The sequence below is a fragment of the Hippocampus guttulatus genome, chromosome 13, assembly GCF_054856545.1.
Source record: "Hippocampus guttulatus isolate MCC_2025c chromosome 13, RoL_Hgut_1.0, whole genome shotgun sequence".
Classification (NCBI taxonomy): Eukaryota; Metazoa; Chordata; class Actinopteri; order Syngnathiformes; family Syngnathidae; genus Hippocampus; species Hippocampus guttulatus.
In genome coordinates, this window is record NC_141273.1 from 10,477,044 (window position 1) to 10,497,491 (window position 20,448).

A 20,448-nucleotide genomic window follows, 5' to 3' on the forward strand; every position below is an offset into this window, starting at 1 on the left:
TGACTTTTCTCCATACGGGACCCAGTAGTGACGTAGTTCGTCAGAGGAAAACATGGCGGCTTTACTGGCGAGGTCCCTGTCGGGTATGCGTTTTTCCTACTTAAATCTTATAAATTTCACGTGATGTATTACATAATCATGATCGAAATGTGAGTGAGGCAATACCGGTCTTTGTAAGGAAATTGAATTTGCGCTTTATTGCCGGAGCGAGTTGTCTTTCCCGTATGTACGCTGTCCTTGTGCTCGAACAGGGTTGCTGAGGTCGCCGCTATCTGTGTCTCTGTGCACCCGGACCACGAACGTGGCTCGGCTGTCCGGCTTCATCCAAGCTGCTCACCCCTTTTATGTCGGTTCGGCCCCGCCCAAACTTGCTCCGGCGCCTGCTGCATTCTGTCAATTATCCCGGTGCGGCCTCCTCCAAAGGTAAAAACTCTCGAACCACTGTTGCTTGCAGACAAGTCACTCGGGGAACGGTTATCATGATCACAATTTCCTGGCAGAATTTAGATAAAATTATGAAAACTTATACAGGTTGGCAGCTCTGCCCTCACCTTCTTTTGTATGCAGAGTTGTCATTAGCCTGATGTACCTCAAGGTACATATAACCCTAACGGTCCCTGTGCCTTAGCAGGCAAACATCCACAAGATGGACTCTAGGTAATTGTAAACATCTTTTGGGTCAGTGTATAATTACTCAAGGATTTTTGTCATTTGTGGCACCTGTCTCTCCTAAACAGCAGCGGAACACTACATTTAATGCATTTTTTGCAGCATAGTGCTAATTAAAAAAGTACTGGCCCTTATTGAAAACAATACCGAACAAAATTCTTCAGGTGGTGGTGGCGGAATGTGTGAATGGTGGTTTATATATATAACTCCCGCTTTTCTCACCCCTTCAGCTGGGATAGGATCCAACTTAGTGCTACAGAAAAAGGATAAGATAAGAAAACCTTTATTAGTCTCGCAATGGAGAAATTCCCAATTCACAGCAGCAAAGTTATGAAAGGAAGAATGTCTGAATGTCTGAATCCAGTAGTATTCTTGGGCAAAGATTGCGAATATGACTTGGTGTAGCAGTTACCGGGATGAGGCTTGATTTTCGATACAAGACCAATGCATGTGTTGTGGCGTGAAAATATCTTTAATACAGTATAAATACAACACCAGAGGCCAACAAAGTGCTTTGTTTGAAATAATTTACTCAGCAATGTCATTTTGTTTAACTTTTTATTACGGAAGCAGCAATGACATTAACTATCTGCCTGAAAAGAATTTTAGATTTGTCTGGTGTGAACTATATAGTCCACCAAATAAAAATCTTTATACAGGGAGTAGAAAATGGTTTCCAAATCCCCTTTTGCAGGGTATCGGCTCTTATCCCCCCTGGGAGTCAGCAGCCCAGCAGAACTCTGACATACTGCAGTTTAAGGAAGGGAAAGAGAAAGTCTGTCAAGTCTGTGACTCAGCGGTTCATGAGGCTGCATTGCGGTCTTTGGATTCGACGCAAGGTATGATTCTATTTTTTGTTTTAATTTAATAAAAGGTGTTAATTATTATTATTATTAATCTTGTTTCCCCCACTCTCCTGTACACAGGCTGGATACAAGAAGAAACTGTGGAGGAAGAAACCTGCCAGACGAAAGCGACTGAGGGAGCACGTCTTTTGTAATAAAACACAGTGTAGGCTGTTAGATAAAATGACATCACCGTTTTGGAAAAGGAGGAACTGGTTTGTGGACGATCCATACCTGAAGTACCACGACAGAGTCAACCTCAAGTTGTAATTGATGTATTGACGTCTTGTGATAATACAAGCATGCAAACAAGATCGGCATTGCATTCATCCATCCATTATCGGAGCCGCTTAGCCTCACACGGGTCATGAATGTTTTGGAGACGATCCCAGCAATCTTCAGGATGTAGGCAGGGTAGTCAGTCAATCGCGGGGCGCACAAAGAAACAACCATTCGCGCTCACAAGCACATCTAAGGACCATTTGGAGTGTTCCATTTTAAATCCGCAAGCAGAAACAGTAGTCAGTCACAGAAAATGTTTGCTTCATGTTTAATGACTGTAAAGTGATTTTTAACCAACAATAAACCACGGGATCATATCACCGCTGCTACTTTTACATGTAGCGCACATCAATTTGAAATCATTCTGGCCTGCCAGAACAAAGTCTTAAGGTAGCCCTGCATAGTGGAAGAATTTAAAAATCATTGACAGATTCACATTAATTCACTTCAGAATTTCATCTAAAGCAGGGCTGGGGAACCTTCCAATCGGTGGCCATTTCCGGTCTTACTAGGTTTTCCCAGGGACGTCTGACTTACAATTATAATGTAAGGATGAAAGACATTTATTATTGTATAATTTCAGCATTTGTGGGTTAAATGTTTTGGCCTTTTTTTTTTTTTAAAGAGTTCCTCTGAGGTTTTATTTGTTTTTGATCTAAGTGGTCGGTCAGATGAAAAGCTCGAGTGGGCGGCGTATGTTACATTTCCTAAACCTGACCTAGAATAATTATCATGCAATGGTGACCTTTGTGATCAAAGCATGTGATAAATCCCCACTTCTTATAGGAGGAAAGAAATTACCTCTAATGCTGAAACACTATTTTTTTCATCTTTTTTTTTTAAATCACATCCATTAAAAGGATACTCAATGTGTACAGCGAGTGTATCTACAACCTCCTTGTGAACGAACGGTGTGTAAACAAGACAATTGTACCTGAGAAGCTAATTGTTTCAGCATAAATGATGCTGTGATGACACTACAGTGGACACCCATCAAAAACCGAGTGATACTCAAATGCTGCTCAAGGCTCAGTAACGTGAACAAAATGAAGACAAAACACTTTTAAGGGCCCAACGGGGTCATAATTCAAGATTACCTCTGGCATATGTGATATGCTCTCTCACACTCTTGAAATGCTTATTTCAGTAGAATTTCTTAGAGCACGCTAATATAATGAATAAGTGTCTTAAGAATTTCACTTGTGTGAGCTTTTAATAATGTGAGCAGTAATACTGAATTCTGTCCCAGGCAGCCCCTCATAAAACACACAGGATATATGACGACTTTGGGAATCTGCAAAATCTCCCTCAATTCTACAGTCAAGATGCTCAGGAATTAAAAATACAACCTTTACGCTATAACATGTGATATTTTGGTTTGCATCATATGGGCTAATAAAGGACCAAAAAAAAAAACAACGGTTGCCCTAGATCAGGGGTGCCCAAACGTTTTGGACCAAAGATCTACTTTTCGATCAACTAATCTCACGGGATCTACCCTTACCGACACACGCACACGTACCTGTACCCGTACGCGTACACGCACACACACACGCCATGATGAGAAACAGCCTGAAACTGAGGCATGCGATGCACTTTTGCAGCCTGTTAACCATCGTAGCTCACACGTACCGTTTTAAGGTGCTTCCCTGGGCCCTCCTAGGTTCCTATTCTTTGCCCGTGCCCTCGGTGAATTGTACACGAAGCAAACTCTGAATGAGAATAATGTCGATAAAAGATAGAGCGCAACAGTTCTGATCACAAGCTGCAATTGCAGACTGCTGAGCGCTAACAACTTCCGGTGACGTCATCACGCGCCACCATAAATTCAAGATTTACCTGCTTTATTTATTTATTTAATATTAATTATTTGTGAAAAGGAGACTGATAGGATGATTATGGTGCAGCGTACATTAACACAAAAAATATCTTACTAACATGTACAAAGACACACAAATGGTTGTTTGTTTTTTTTCTCCTCGACACTCTTCGGATCTACTTGGGACCTGTTTTAGATCTACCGGTAGATCAGGATCGACGTAATGGGCACCCCTGCCGTAGATTGTCAAAATCACAAACCGTTCTGTGAAAGTGACTATTACAACCATGACGCTCACTACGGAAGAGGCTGGGCTGCTCAGAAGATATTGTACAGGTGCATCTCAATAAATCACAATAGCCTAGGTTCATTGAAAAGTGACAATTTTGCAACACTGCTCCACTGTCATCCACTGTCAATTGGTGAGCAGTTGGACATGGAAAGGAAAGAAAAAATGTTTCCAAAATTGCAAATCCTACCAAATTTGAATGGTCTGACACCTGCCTATTGATACCTGAAACGAAATAGCAAAAAGTGTATGTGGCTTTGAATGTAACCAGAGATAATTTTTTTGAACAATATTCTAATTTATTAAGATGCATCTATTCATGATATTTTGTAAGGTCAATATCTACAATTGGAGGCAGTGATTGATATTCACTACATGGTGCATGATAAATTAATATGAACACAATATTTAGAAATAGTTAGGTCCCGAAATATTAGGACAATCACTTTTGTTTTCCCTGCATAGAAGGGCAAATTCCTTAATGGTAAATACCATATTTTCCTGAAACCTGTCAAAGCTAAAAATCTGACTCGACAAAGCCTTCAGACACTTCAATCACGTTGAAAATTGTCCTAATACTTGTGGTCCTAACTGTACTTAGTGTCGTGTGAGATGTGATACTTAATGTCCCTCATTAAGGCTTTACTAGAGGTAAATAATTCAGCCACAGCTGCTTGACTTTTCAAGACCTGCTGTTTTTAGGATTCACATCAGAACCCCCCCAACCCCCCTTTTTAAAACGTTCACTCCAGTAGCCATGCATTTGAACCATGGCGACTTACACATACTGTTGACAAGCGAGCGGCAGTACATTCTGTAGCACAAACAACTAAAAATGCATGGCCAGACACACATGCAAGTGTCCCACCAAACCTGACAGAGGAAAAAACAAAAAACAAAAACAAAACACTGTACATATAATTACGTCTAACACATCTGATCAGCACGGGGCTCTCACTTGTCCTTGCTGTATCATAACATATCATATAGACAGGTTGTCACAGGTCACTTTGGTAATACAGAATTCCAAAGCAGTGCCGCTTCAGACACGTAAGGTTCCTTTAAAAAAAAAGAAAGAAAAATTACGTGTTGCAGCAAGCTGGAGGCAGCTGGAGGCGTCGATGTGCACGGCCCACGCGCTTCACATGGCTTCGCTGTTGGGACACACAGCGCTCCTGGATCTCGTGAGAGGCCTTAAGACTCTAAGAGGAGGCTACGGGGGAGAAAGTTCGAACATCATCCACATGATCACTTTATGGTTCTTTTTCTTTTTTTTTTCCACAGTATTGTTTTCACTTCAGCTCAAAAAGCTTATTCTTACCATGTAGTGATGTACATTTCCAAAAAGAGCATTAAATAAACTTAAGGGCCCACATATCCTGCAATGGCACATCTTCATCAATAGTTCTGATGGGTAAAATTGCTTTTTAGAAAATCCTATATACACGCACACAAGTAGCATCCATCAATGTGTTTTCTCCCAAAATTAAGAACACGCAAATTCCCTCTTCAACCTAAGTTGTATTTTCAGACACTCCCTTCTAGAGTGGCTGATGATCTACCTAATGGGCACCCCTGTTCTAAATTATAGGGTTAACATTTTTATTTATAAATTGCCAGATGACTCTTGAATCTTTCACAAGCGAAGATACTTGCAAGTGGTTTGCTTTACAGGTGATTCCTTCTGTAGAATTGTTAAAAAAAAACACAATGCTTGAAGCAATGAAGTGGTGATATGCGCTTAGTCGATCCACATCAACGCATTCTTTCTATTTGGCCTTGACATGCCGCATTTCCAAAGGCAGACACACAACAAGGCCAATTTGACCTCATTCACTACAAGCGATAAAAGTGTCAACAGCTGCGGGTGCACTAAAGCATGAAGATCATTTAGTGACGGCCTTTTAAAACAATTAAAAAAAAGAGCCACTGGTTGAGTGAATGAGCACTCTTGGGTGGGGGGGGGGGCAGAGGAGCAAGTTAGAGGCAGGCAGCAGCTGAGCACTCATCGCAACCAGGCAGAGTTGGGTACCTCGGGAGCTTTTCTTTTCACAAACCCGAGCTGAGCCCCCCGTGTAACCTTCGTTCCCTCCTCTGGCTCCCCCAGAGCTGGAGGAGTGGGAGAAGGCGAGGAGGGTGGCGAGGAATCAGGTGTCAGCGACTCCTCTGGTACCCTTTGGTCTAGTGCCAACACCTCATAGTCAGTCATGTCAAAATCTATAAAAGGGGCGGAAGTGAATCATCAACTCTGCCATCGACTTTCACGTGACTGGCTGAATAGGGATACTGATGTGTGTAATTGCTTGATCTAATTTGAGCCATTAGGGACAGAAATGGATATTATATTCCGTCGAAACAACAAAGCAGAGGCCAGATAGAAAGTTATGACAAGTGAATATCAATATGCAGAAGTGTAAATGTTTTTCAATATGCCTGACATTGAGCTCAAGCAGTGAACCCACTGCTGACATTCATAGCGAACTAAGAATAGCCTTTGAGGACGTGTGGAAGTAACTTTCTGATGGACAGCTAATCCCATAAAAATATCCTGTCAGCATGGACACTGAAATGCTTCATGAAAATGAACAATTTTCCAAAATGTCTCCAATTTGTACGCTTGCTTCATCTCATGTAAATAAGCACAAGAGCAATACAAAGACAACTAGAGAGGCCAGAAGACAACCACAACGTACATTTAACAGCTGGTCGGCCCGGTTGGCGCAGAAAAGTAGCAGCGCTGCGTCAAACGTTAAAAAATATTTGACTAAAAATGAGAGCGATAGTACAGTCACTCGCAAAATACGCTATCCTCAACGACACGAAAAGCAAAAGTGCTCGCACGTCCATCTGAATGGGCATTGGGCACGCTAGCTTACAAACAGCCTAAACGACAAAACAAAGACAAGCCAGATGTTATAAAACTCTTCCACCAATCCGCGTAACACAACCGCAGGTTTGCTACAATAACAAAAATAAAGCCAAAGCTCTGAAAGTAGTCATGGGTGTCAAGTATAAACAGTATGTGATACATCTCAGATGAGAGAGAAAACTTTGTATGCCAAGAAGGAGCTAATTTTACCCCGGAGGGGGAAAAAAAGCTACATTCAGGGAGAAGAGAACATACAAAGTCTACACAGGTAGGTGAGAGTCTAGGACCTTTACGATGAGGTAGCTAATGTTTTGCCAAGGTGTAAAAAGTAGCTATGTCCATTCCAAACAGGAAGACAGGAAGGGGGGGGGGGGGTCAGGGGAATCGTAAAGGGGGAACTCAGGAAAGAAGAGTGAACTGAACAATATCTACGGCCTTCAGCCTCTTTGAGCAAGAAATGGACATGATAATTAGGCACATTGTTTTGGGACCGTTAATGCTATCATAGAGCAGGCACACAAAACAGTATAGCCCTGCTACTTTGCGGTTCAACGTTTCGTGCCTCTGCTGTATCACCAATTTGTAGGTGACTGTGTGGATGGTGAAGTCTGTATTCTGCTCATATTTAGTCGTGCTGTATAACCTTCCCATGCCCACAGCGTAGCTTGGCGTCCTTGTAACCATCATCTCCTAGAATTGGAATACTCTTGTATTATTCCTCTCTTCTTCGTTAGGTTTGATGGTTAAAGTGTTATTCCTCTCTGTTAGTTGTGTTTGTTCAGACACTTGAAAGAAACAATGTAGAATGCTGTTGAAGGTATTTCCTGCTCACTGTTTTTACAATCACCTTTAGTGCCGCTCGACCCCCACCACTTTAGGGCCCCCCTCCACAGGACATGTTTAACATCAAAAGAGGAACTGTTATCTCAAGTATCTGTGTTCCTGCCATCACACCAAATGGTGGGTAGTGGTGGTCTGGTCTCACCTCACCGCTCCCAACTTCTTCCAGCCACACCGGGTCAGATGACATGTTACTTTCTTTGTTTCGGGATTTGAATGAGAGGCGTACCTCTCCGCCTCTCATTATCATATTGTCTCTATATAATCTCATGAATGTGTTTCTTTTACGCTTCCTGATTCAAATCTGGACCCCTCAGGAGCCCGAATCGATTCGTAAACTGCAGAAAAATAAAGTAAACCCTTCGAAGGAACCGTTCATCGCCTCCAGCCTTTATTTGGTTTACCAACGTTCTCCTCGTCCGAAATTCAACGAACATGCGGGTAAGAGGAGGCCACTCTTCCCCCAACAATGGCTTTCACAGTATAGAGGCAAGTCCAAAGAGTTGTTCAGCAACATACCAGGCAGCACTGAGGTCTACTGGAAGACATGGAGCATAGCCTAATAGTAGAAGGAAAACAAGAAGAGGCAGACTCTATCCCGCTAATCGCTGACATCGGCTGAAGCACCTCCAATGTGAATTTCTGCTAAATGTAATATTTTTGCACAAATCTAGACTATTGGTCAGGACACACACACACACACACACACACACACACACACACACACACACACACACACACACACACACACACACAGATGTGTGTTACTTTTATGAAATATTGACCAATCTAAAGTGTTTGAATAGGCTTGCTCCTTTGATGATGCAAAGTCAATGGTTGGAAAAATGCTTTCCTGAATGAGGATTTTGAAGGTATGAGGATTCCACCTGATAAAATAAAATAATAATAAACCTTTAAAATCAATGCTAATTTACACTAGCCCGCACAGGATGCTAATTGTAGTCTTGTCTTTTTTTTTTAATTTCTAAGGTGTTTTAATAGGTTTGTGCTTGAATAAATAAATAAACTACAAAACTATAAAAATAAAAAGTTTGCTTTTGATATTGCAGATTTTCACCTATTGTGGATAGGGCCCTGTGATAAACGGAGATTCTCTATATTACATTCTGTACTATTTTAATGTTTCTTTAGGCGTGGGGAATCTTATTCCTATCGGGGGCCATTTAAGCTTAAATGCGTTGAAGTCCTCCAAAGACCATATAAAACTTATGAAAAAGAATATGACGTAACAATGTAACGTAGGCTTAATATTATGTGCATCAATGGGTCGCATGTTTTCTGAGATTTGAATAACAGTTCCTCTGAACGTTTATTAGTTTGCAGAATTAGGTGAAATGCTCTTTCGGGCCATGAAAGTCCCACGGGCCACAGGTTACCCACCCTTGCATTTAGTGACATTTAGTGATCAAAGTGTCAGCACTCACCTTTGTAGCTTTCAGACTTGCTCCGCATCATGGTGCGAGCCCGGTGCTGAGCTGCTGCTTCCGTTCTCGTTGGCTGGCTAGAGTTGGCGGTGTCCGAGTCGTACCCCGCCAGATCTTGCATGCTGAAGCTCCTCAATCTGTCCGTCAGAACTCCTTGGCCCTGAGACACGACAGAGCAGCTATTCAATAGGAAGTAGTTGGAGACACAAACATCATGTGTACTTCAGGACACCGGAACGTCTATCCAAAATGAATGTGCATTTTGTTATTTGAGTTGTCAGGAAAATCCAATGGAACCTTGAAAGTTGAGCTGAAACAGCCATACAATTTAAAGGAAAATCAATCCAAATTATTGAAAGTATTTGCTCCCCCTTCCTGATTTCTGTGTCCTTTGCATATTTCTCACATACTAAGGTTTCAGTTCATCAAACCAATTTGAACCCTTTCAGGGACAGCGGTCACACCAGTGGACAGCTTATCATGTTATCAGGTTACAGGCTGCATTAAAGGATTACTATCACAGAGACTACCCAAGGAAATGCAAAATGCAGTTTCAAATTGAATTTATAAAGGCACATACATACATACATACTGTACATACATAAATAAATACATAAATAAAACTCCCAAACTGCCTGTCCCTATGTGAAAAAGTAATTGCCCCCTGACCCTAGTAATGGGTTGTACCATCCTTCGCATACCTAGTAGAAACAAACAAACTGAAAAAAAGTCTTAAAAAAAAAAAAGAAAACTAACGGAATCTATAAAAGTACCAATAATTACAGCGAAAACGTCATTAGTTCTTATTCATATTGCTATACGTCTGTTCAGAGGAAGGAAGGTCAAACAGTTGTTTGAGAATTGTGTTTACTTTATTGCACAATACTTAGTGGGCTTTTCTTTTACCTTGCCCTCGACAAATACACCACATATTTAAAAAAAAACTAATACTAAAACTAAAATGACTAAAAACTAAACTAAAACAGAGCATGACAGAAAAAAATTTAATAAAAACAAACAATCCTGCTCTCAAAATGAATTAAAACCAGCTGAATTTAAAAATCAAAGGTCAAAACAAATTAAAAACTAACTTTAATGAAAATCCGTAACGATTACAACCCTGGTTCTAAGTTCAAAACCAAATCTTGACTCTGGCCCTCCTGTCGTGTTAATATGAGGTTCCATGTGCTTGCGTGGTTAATCTTCATGTATTCTGGGCTCCTTTAACATTCCAAAAACATGCATGTTAGGTTTATTGACGACTCAAACATTTGTCTCCAGGCTCCATCACACTCACGACCCAAAGGAGAAAAGTGCTCTAAATCTGGTTTTTAATAATAATAATAATAATAAGCAATATTTATGAATTAGGGGTTAGATTCAGCAACAAGTAGAATTTTTAAAATATCATCGCTATAAATTACAACGCATGGTAAAATCCACATTGCCCAAGCTTTTAATTGGTTAAACTAAAAAAAACATGTTTTTTAAATCTCAAAAACCTGATGTGCCTAAAAAATGTAAAGACATATTTTAAATAAGCAACAAAAATACATTTAGGGGCCCATAAAGCCATCTTTGATTACGATTTGCCATTGACCAGTATACTCGGTTAATCCTTTAGATTCCCCTTGAATTCAACTAAATCCTCAAAAGTTCAGCTTCTCAAACACTACATGTTCTCCGATTTCTGTAGTCCTACATTAATGCAGACTGATAATCTCTGAGTTGAAAAAAACAACAACATTTGCCTTTACTTTGGGGAGCATCAATCAATATTTTCTGACATGATACGGACCAAATCAGGGACTGAATGTTTGTGCATTTTCTGCAATGACAGTAAAAGAAAATAATGATTTTTTTTAATCCGATTCATCAACAAAAGAATCAACAAATTGATTACTCGTGACTGTTTTTCCCTACAAATAACCTGGCCCTGTCTGTTTTAGAGACCAAATGTTTGTCCACCCCTGACATAAAGTGTGCGACACACTGCAATACAGACAACAATATTAATACTGGATTGAAGTGTATCAGTGTTGTAAGAGATATCAGCGATATCAATATTTTCTCCCACCGCAAATGGGTGATACCCTGACTTAACTTCTTAGGTCAGAACAAAACAGAAAAAAAATGTTCAGAGTCGGCAATACCTTTGTTGCAGCCATGACAGCAGCGGTGGCGGCCACATTTAGCCCCTTTCTCCCATAATGCACCAGCGTGTCATAGCTTTTGTCCTTTGCTTGGCAGATATAGTCATCAATATCCTGGGACAAGCCACAAAACAAAAACATGTTGTGGCTCTTTTGCGTGACGACTGCAGCTGCGTGACTGAGTCAACTATGATCACACACAATTCATTCCATGACAGATGCAGGGAAAAGGACACATAGCAACACAGCGAACTCGAAATGGCACAAAGCCATACTTGTTCCCTGCACAGCCGAGAAGCTCAAATGTTATTGATGAAAGGAATCAACAGCACATATTAAATCCAAGGATGGTGTTTTCCCCTTTTGCGTTTGCTTGGACTGCACAAGAGGAAGTGGAAAAATAAGTAGGGAATGTTCACCTTTTCTTTAGAGGAAAGAGTGGGATGGACAAACTTCCTGTAGAGCACACTGGAGCCTTTAGTGTAAGGCGACAATAACCACACCACAAAGGCTATCTTCAGTTCATAGTAGAAAGGAAGCCTGGAGTGAAGGTGATGACAAACAAACACACAGTCGAGGGGCTTACTGGTCACAATCGCTTTCAATTGTATTGATTTAACAACACGTTTATAAATGTGGTTGGGTGGGCATCAAGCCACACTATTAACATTAGACCGTAGGTGTAACCAATGAATATGCTTTGATATAAAATTCCAGCATAAAATTACTTACCAGCAAAGAAACATATCGGTGAATACTTCCACTGATGTATATAGGGCAAATATTATCCAGTACATCATCCATTTCACCTACAACACAGGAAAAATGATAGATAGATAGATAGATAGATAGGTAGATAGGTAGATAGATAGATAGATCTGTAACAAAGCACTTAAAATACATAAAATAACAATAGTACAACAGAACACATAACCGAAAACTTGGAGCTCACGTGGATATTAATACTCACGCTCACATTTACAGTCACCAGGGGCGATTTGGAAAAAACAATGGCGTATATCATCATATTGATACTTTGTCCTATGGATCCAGCATACGAAGCTTGTCTCAATCAAGAGCCAGGATTTAAACATAGGTTTCTAGACACCAATGTAATACTTTGAATAATACTATTAATATAACTACTTACAATAAATAAATGCATTATTATCATTATTATTACTTTCCTATGAGACCGGTCTTTGGCGCCACCTTGTGGCATTTTAGGGCATTTAAGAGAGAGCACAAAAACATCGGTGAATCTGTGTATACTGAACTCTCAATAAGCGAGGGATTACCAAGTAAAACCATAATGCACTTACATATTCCTTTACGTCTTTGGACTTGACGGCTTTATAAGATGAGTAGGCGGGATATAGCGTACCAAACACAAGTCTGAAAGAACATGTTATCGATGTTAATGTGGGAAATTTACATTAGGACAATATTGATAAGATATGATACCACATACGTGAACGAAACATGTATTAACTGTGCAAAGGTGAACATTGTAGTTAGCGTTTATCCCACTGGAGTAAAAATGGAACCTAAAGAGGGACTATTTACATTGACATCTCAATATTTTGACGTTATGAGGCATGATTCATGACAATGTCCCTATGTCATAATGATGTCACCTTAGCTATCACTGCTTATGATAAAGGTCCCAATATTAGTCAGACTTCTGTAGGCCGTGTTGGGGCTTTTTCTCCCCCCTCACCCATCCGAGTGAGACAAAGTTAGCCTGCGTGCAGACACCTGCGGCCCGGCTAAAGGAGCACCGTGGCCCGGCTAAAGGAGCACCGTGGCCCGGCCAACAGCTGAGGGCGAGCCGATCAAGTTACGGACCCGAATGCACTCAGCACAAATGGAATGATCACCATTTCGTGTACTGTACATACACATGATCTTTGGTTTGGGCTCGGCCATTGTGAATGAAAAGTCATGTAAATTTAATTGGCTTGTTTTGTCAAGCTTAGCCCACTGTATCATGGCGTTCACTCATAGCAGGAAAAAAATAAGCTTCACTTGTAAGAATAGAGATCTTATTTAATTTGTGGGGGGTAGTGAAGGGTGTGTATTTTTATGAAGTGTCTGTTTTTTTTTTACTCTTTTCGTGCTTTCAATAACATGACTCCTTGTAACCTGAGAAGGCTGACCCATCCCTTTTTTTTGTTTTGTTTTCCCACCCTCCAATGTAGGACATCTCCACATTATTATTGAGTAAACGCCCAGTCACATTGGTGCTTCGCTTATTTGGCAAATGTATCCTAATGATAACAATAACAAAACGCGTCAGGCAGAGCGTTAGGCAGCAACTAAACGCCTGGTAAAAATAAACAGGCCCACCTCAAGCATTCCTTTCAAGCTGGTTCATACTATCTAGTGACATTTGTGTTACATTTTGTCACACACACACAATACATGCCGTCCTGTGCTGCAAGAATCGAGAAAAGCGCCTATCAAGCGACGCCTTCAAAAAAGGCGACAAAAAGAAGCAATTTCGCAATTATCGTCACGCTCACGTGTGAAATGATGTATAAAAAAAATTAATGACTCACACCACAAGTCTGGAGATGATCCAAGAGACCATTGCGCCGGAGAAGCGACAGAACGGACTGTCTTGCTGCTAAGGAGGAGTTTCCTCCTGCTGCTGCTGATGGTGACAGGCGAGTCAAGGCGCCCAGCACCAGCACACAACGACGCGACGTCACGCAATGCCACAAGTGGCCGCAAGAGGCACTGCTGCAACGCACGACAACATGAGGCACGGCTTCTCAGAGAGTCAATGCCATCTTCGTATTTTCATTGCACGTTTTAGCTAAAGAAGGTAACCAAAATATTACAAACACCTCCTTACTTGATCAGATGTAATGAGAAATCATTGCAAACTACAATTAAAATTCTGTAATTAATGTGACTTGTTTTTACAGCACTGCAAACTACAATAGTTTTTTTTTTGTTTACACCCCATCCATCCATTTTCCGAACCGCTTGATCCTCACTAGGGTCGTGGGGGGTGCTGGAGCCTATCCCAGCCATCTCCGGGCAGTAGGCGGGGGACACCCTGAATCAGTTGCCAGCCAATCGCAGGGCACACAGAGACGAACAACCATCCACGCCCACACTCACACCTAGGGAGAATGTAGAGCGTCCAATCAGCCTGACATGCATGTTTTTGGAATGTGGGAGGAAACCGGAGCACCCGGAGAAAACCCACGCAGGCCCGGGGAGAACATGCAAACTCCACACAGGGAGGCCAGAGCTGGAATCGAACCCGGTACCTCTGCACTGTGAAGCCGACGTGCTAACCACTGGACTACCGGGCCGCCCTTGTTTACACCCCATAAAACTACAATAATACTTCTTTGAATATAGTTTGAGAAAAGTTCTTTGTCCGTGCAGGTGCAAGTATAAACATAAACATTTTTCATTTTGTAGTATACTGCACTCGTATGTCTACGCCTGTTCAAAACACATTCTTCAAGCATTTTATTTTAAATGGTGCCTACAGTATGCTTTGAGAGTTGCTGCCATTGCTCTGCTGGCCCTCCAGCTGACAGGAGGAGCCACAAAACAGGCAAGGTTTTGTTACAGTCAAACAAAAGCAGCCACTGGAAAGAGTATCCTGTCCACAATAAGAGGCAAAGGATTAGCTTTAAAAACGCGGGGTCACCCACAATGAAATTTGATCGCATTTACTTGTTGCTGTTTGAAGCAAAACACAATACAAAGTAGGTTAAGTTGTGTAAGACACTCTCTCAAATCTGTAGTTTCTACTGCATGTGAGCTGCAAAATGTTCTGCTGTAAATTATCATTGGGTCAACCTTTGAGGAAATAGGGATAAAATATTGCTCATTTCACAAACAGTCCCGGTGTCCTTAAAAGTTTATCTTTTTATCATTTCACCCCATGCACATAGAAAAAATATACACCAATTGCACTTCCACAATACAGATTCTCACGACTAACCAGCCATTCATTGCCGTGCCTTTGCACTTGGTTTCTTACTCATTCAAGACACAAACTTTGGACAGGTGGAGTGTTAACACACAACAAATTAGTTGGGGGGAGTATGCGTGCATTTTGATGACGTAAGCATAATTCATATCGTAAAGAAGACACACCGACTGTACAGAAGTCTTTTTCAAAAGAAATGCACACAACTGTAGTGTTTTAGTTAACAAGGACTTGTTAGTGATGCGAATATTTTAGTGACCATTTTGTCAATGGGGAGTTGAAAACAAATAGTCTTAAATACCGTGGTTTCCATAACATAAGACACAAGAGGAGTAAGATGAAGCACTATAGGCACAGTAGGCTTTTCATACTTACAATATTTACACTTTCTCAAACTTTCTCTTTGACTTTGGATAGTAAACATACCAAGATTACCACTGATTTAAAAAAAAAAAAAAGACCACATTAAAAGTGACATGAATGACCCCAAGCCCAAATACAACCCCAGATGATTGCGCGCAAGCGAAATTAGAGCAAGTCGCGGACAGGAGTTCAGTATTTCGACAGCTCAACCTGTATTGCCTCAAACAAACACCAACTTAGCTCCGAAGAGCGGCCAGTCTGGACTGCATTTCTTCAATGTCTTCCTCGGACTCATCATCTGAGGCCGCGGTGGCTCCCGATGGCATCTCGGGAAGGGCGTCTGTGACTTTGCTGGGCGCTTTGCCGAGGGCACCTAGACACAAAGCAAAGCATCCAAACAGAAGATTTAGGTTGGATTGACACTTCAGGTACATGTCCATTGAAAAGTCTTGATTAGAACTTTCACTGGTCCTTTTATTTCACTTTTTACTTCCAGTTGAACTATTTGATTTATCTTATTTAATAACCATGTTTTTTTCATTTCCATGTATAATTCAAGAGGTACATATCTGTTATGGTTTGCATCCTTGTCATATCACGAATGTAAAAGTCATTCCACAGCAGAGAATACATGCATGCGAGTATTGTTGTATGGTCTATTTGTAGGTGTTGTTCCTGCATGTGTGCTGCACTCGCAGTTTTTGAACGTTTAACATTACCGCAAGACTGCGCTATCAACCACTATGACATTTTACTTTACTGATTAGCACTAAGCTAGCACACCTGTCACTTGAACTACGTTTGTAAATCAGACCGTAGTCACGTGTATGTCACGCTTCTACTCCAACAAAGTACATGTGAAGCCCAGACATGTCATCACCTGCTGTGATCTCAAAGAGAATCTTGTCAACTTCCTCCTCAACCGCCTCTTCCATATCCTCTCCATCTTCCATGCTCTCAAATGTGTCCTCCAGCATTTCTTCAATGATCCCGGCCTGGAAACGTAAGACATACGCCGTTCTATTTGGCAAACTCCCCCACTCATCAGGAGGGAGTTCGACTCAAATACAAGAGGGTCCTCGGTTTTTTACGATGCTCGTGACATAAGCGCTTTCGAGAATGTCGTCATGCGGCGCCAAGAAGGAACTGGGTATTTATTTGCTAAGGCATCTTGTAAAAATGCTATCCTTTTAGGGGAAATGTGTTTATTAACTCATTCACTCCCAAAGACGTTTTTAAACGTCTTTTCAGACTTGGTCCAGAATTGGCTGGTACTGAATGAGTTAAGTGGAGAACAAGTCGGCAAATAATTTAGACAAGGGGGTCTATTAGAGGTGGCACGGTGGTCCACTGGTTAGCATATCGACCTCATAGTGCACAGGTCAGGGGTTCGATTCCGGCCCCGGTCTTCCTGTGTAGAGTTTCAATGTTCTCCCAGTCAAGGGTGTACTACTGCCGAAAGACAGCTGAGATAGGCTCCAGCATGCCTGTGACCCTTGTGAGGATAAAGCGGATCAGATAACGGATGGATGGATATCTTTATGTTTGAAATGCTAAACGTGGCAAAAAGGTCAAAGGGTTCAACGTCTGAATACCGGTAGTTTGCCAAGCCACTGCATGTATTAGTAAATATGGCTGTAGACCTTCATCATCTCCTTTGATAGCTCTCGCATGGTGGCCTGTATCTCCGGGACTTTGATCAGATTCTGCATGGCTTTCATCACCTCTGTGCTCTTCTGCACGGAACCGGCCACACGGAGTAAAGCTATTAAAAAATTAAAAAATAAACAAGAAAATAAATCCTAGATGCAGTCATTAATACAATCTAAATAAAGTTGAACTGCGATGCACAACTCACAAAGCTGATTCTTCATGCTGAGTGTCACCGAGTTGAGGTGGGCTTTGGAGGAGTAGAGCTTTGTGACGGCTCGTTTTGACTGAACCATCTCCTTTGCGAGAATCACACAAACATCCCTCTGGCCCTTTTTGGCAGCATCTTTGATGGATTTCTTCACTTTTTCCTGTTCCCTTTGAATATCTGATACAAAAAAAAAAACACCATATGGCAGCGTAAATGGAATCAGATATCTTCAGATCGAAATCGGGTCACTTCCTGTTGTGCATTAAAATCTTCCGATGCGAATACAGTGTAACACATATAGATGTATCTCATGAATGCAAGCTTCACATCATCGACAGGCACTGACCGGTGACTTATTAACACCCACTGTAAACAACATGAGATCTGAGATGTGTGTTAACTCTAATTTTTAAGTCGTTGAACTAGATCATCATATATTAGTGTGACTCTGCAAATCGTTCAATTCAATTTTGGGTCAAGCAAGAAAAAAAAACTGCCATGACCTCATTTGCTTGTCGTTTCATAGTGAGATGACAAATTATCCATGTGATTGCAAATGTGGACAATGTTGTTGGTACCCCAGTAAATGAAAGTAAAACCCAGAGTGGTCACAGAAATAACTTGGACCCTGACAAAACATTTTAACACAACCCCCTTGTGTTCATCTACAGTAGATTTGGATGATAAGTAAACAATCAAAATAATGTTGTAATACAGGATTAATAGTGGGTAAATGGTGCCATTTACTTACCTCTAATTTGCCTGTCGATTGCTCTTGATTCCTTCCTGATTTTCTGGGTCCACTCAGTTATCTGAAAAGTAGGTATGCACTTTAAATTGGATTCATTTTATTACACCTCTATTTGTTACAATTATAAAACCGTTCAACTTAAAAATGGAAGTCAAGCCAAAAATGTTCTTTACAATTCTATGTTCTCATGCAGCCCTACAAGTCTGAAGAGGGTATTTGGATTAATATCGTATTTGTGGAACATGAGTTAAGCAGCAAAACCCATCCGTTTTCATCCATTTAACTCATTCAGTACCAGCCAATTCTGGACCAAGTCTGAAAAGACATTTAAAAACGTCTTTGGGAGTGAATGAGTTAAGGAGGTGGCCATTTTCCCACTTACTGTCGACTAAAAATGACATCGCTGTGCCTAAGGGGTCAGATTGCGAATGTCACAAGACCAAACGCAGTCAACAGGTGAGCTCTGATTGGTCATTGCCTGAGCCCTTGACCAACTGTGATGTCATTTTCAGTTGACAGCAGGTGGGAAAATGGCCTCCCGAGATGAATAAAAATGGGTGGATTTTGCGTCTTAATTCATATTTCTTAATTCATATTCAACAAACGCAATATTAATGGGAATGTCATGTTTCTCTTTGGAATGACCTCCCACTGAACATTCGGCAAGCCCCCTCGCTGCCCATCTTTAAAACTTGTCTCAAAACTCATTTGTATTGTTTGGCATTTGACTCGGCATGACTCAGACTTGATCTTAGTTTTACTGTTTTGTGCTTTCTACTGTCTTCGTTATTAATTTCTTGTTTTACTGTTCTATATATATTTTCTCCATGTACAGCACTTTGTATACAGCGATGGCAGTTTTAAAGTGCTCTATAAATACAGTTGGGTGTTTAGACCAGTAAGAGCGTATAGATAATATTATTGTAAAAAAACAATTTATTTAAACTTGACTTCCAATAAAAACTTCCCGAGACCAAGACTCACCCATTCTGAATATGCTTATATTTATATTTTATCATTTATATTTACTTATATAGTTTTTGTTCTTATACTTGTCCCTTTCATAATTTTTGCTGCTGTAAATTGGGAATTTCTCCATTGTGAGACAAATAAAGGGTTTCTTATCTTATCTTATTGTTGGATCGAGCATCGGTTACAGTTTTGTTGGGGTTTCAAGACAGGATTAGGGTTTCAAAGTAGGGTTTTCTAGCTCGGGTTCGAGTTCTATCCAGGGTTTGGATTTGTATTCAAGGTTTCAAATCCTGGTTTCTAGCCAGGGTTAGGGTTGTTGCCAACGGTTAAGGTTTCTGATTAGTTTTAAGGCCAATGTCAGGGTTTCAAGTGAGGGGGTGTTGACCTGGTAGCCCCTTTCGACCAGTGTATAACATGTTTACATCGAGGTGATTGACAGCAGACAGCTTCGATGTTAGCTTGGCTAACTTGTGCTCCATCTAAACCGCGTTATTTATGACCGGCGGGTCCGTTCATTGGGACACAAACGCAAATTACAAATGAATTCAAGCAGACGTGTATTCGCCATTCAGCCATCAATGTGTGCGAAAAGGCTGTCACCGTGGTTTACTGAATGCTAACGTTAGCAAAATTAGCGCTATCATGTTTGACTTTTATCAGAGGCTGTTTAAGACTGTCAGCAGGTTTTCGAGTGATCGGTGCTTACCAGCTCTTTTGGCGGTTTCTCCGGTGTTCGACCGAACAGTCCCATTGTGCCAAAATGTCTTGAAAATCAAGTTGCTATCTTACTTACTTGCTTGCTGAAAGTAGATGGCTACCTGGAAACAATACACGATTTACACTTCCTGTTTTCGTTCGGTCTGCTCTGTGCGGATATTAGAAGGAACAGTCTGTGCTTTAATCGAGCAATTTGGCAAAGGGTTCCCGTTCAATCAAAAGCTAGCGAATAAATACAGAATTATAATGACGTTGGTACTCTTAGGGTTGTTTATCCTCCTGCAGGTCAGCACAGGAAAAAAAACGAATTTAATGAATCTGAATGAACGAATGTAACCAGAGGCCAATGTGCATTTTCATTGTATTATATGAATTTATCAATTGCGTTGCTAATGTATTTCATTTACAATGATTAAACGTATTCACTGATTTAATTTTAGGTTTATTTTAATGAGCTTTGTCAAGGAGACCACACCTGTCGGGTACAAGTCAAACAGTGCCGACATACCAAGCTCCATTTATAATGAATAACATTTATAATGAAATCAACAAACACTGGTCCTGCGCTCCAAGTGAGAAAATATACGAATAATATATTGGGGGATATATATA

General features: G+C 40.9%; 3 protein-coding genes across 3 annotated transcripts; 1 reads left to right on the top strand and 2 right to left on the bottom strand.

Annotated features, from left to right (window-relative positions):
* The first annotated feature begins 32 nt into the window (after nucleotides 1–32).
* On the top strand, nucleotides 33–1,828 carry mrpl35 (mitochondrial ribosomal protein L35). The gene is made up of 4 exons (XM_086126998.1): nucleotides 33–83; nucleotides 252–423; nucleotides 1,364–1,508; nucleotides 1,596–1,828. Exons 1-4 carry the CDS (start codon nucleotides 53–55, stop codon nucleotides 1,782–1,784), a joined length of 537 nt encoding a protein of 178 aa, XP_085983124.1. The 5' UTR covers nucleotides 33–52; the 3' UTR covers nucleotides 1,785–1,828.
* On the bottom strand, nucleotides 1,774–13,833 carry reep1 (receptor accessory protein 1). The gene is made up of 8 exons (XM_086126999.1): nucleotides 13,773–13,833; nucleotides 12,534–12,606; nucleotides 11,944–12,020; nucleotides 11,631–11,751; nucleotides 11,212–11,325; nucleotides 9,059–9,218; nucleotides 5,937–6,121; nucleotides 1,774–5,117 (listed from the first exon to the last, which is right to left on the bottom strand). Exons 1-8 carry the CDS (start codon nucleotides 13,802–13,804, stop codon nucleotides 5,046–5,048), a joined length of 834 nt encoding a protein of 277 aa, XP_085983125.1. The 5' UTR covers nucleotides 13,805–13,833; the 3' UTR covers nucleotides 1,774–5,045.
* Nucleotides 13,834–15,082: 1,249 nt separating this feature from the next.
* Nucleotides 15,083–20,132, bottom strand: chmp3 (charged multivesicular body protein 3). The gene is made up of 6 exons (XM_086126997.1): nucleotides 19,826–20,132; nucleotides 18,148–18,208; nucleotides 17,394–17,573; nucleotides 17,179–17,300; nucleotides 16,416–16,530; nucleotides 15,083–15,908 (listed from the first exon to the last, which is right to left on the bottom strand). Exons 1-6 carry the CDS (start codon nucleotides 19,868–19,870, stop codon nucleotides 15,772–15,774), a joined length of 660 nt encoding a protein of 219 aa, XP_085983123.1. The 5' UTR covers nucleotides 19,871–20,132; the 3' UTR covers nucleotides 15,083–15,771.
* Between the last annotated feature and the right edge of the window lie 316 nt (nucleotides 20,133–20,448).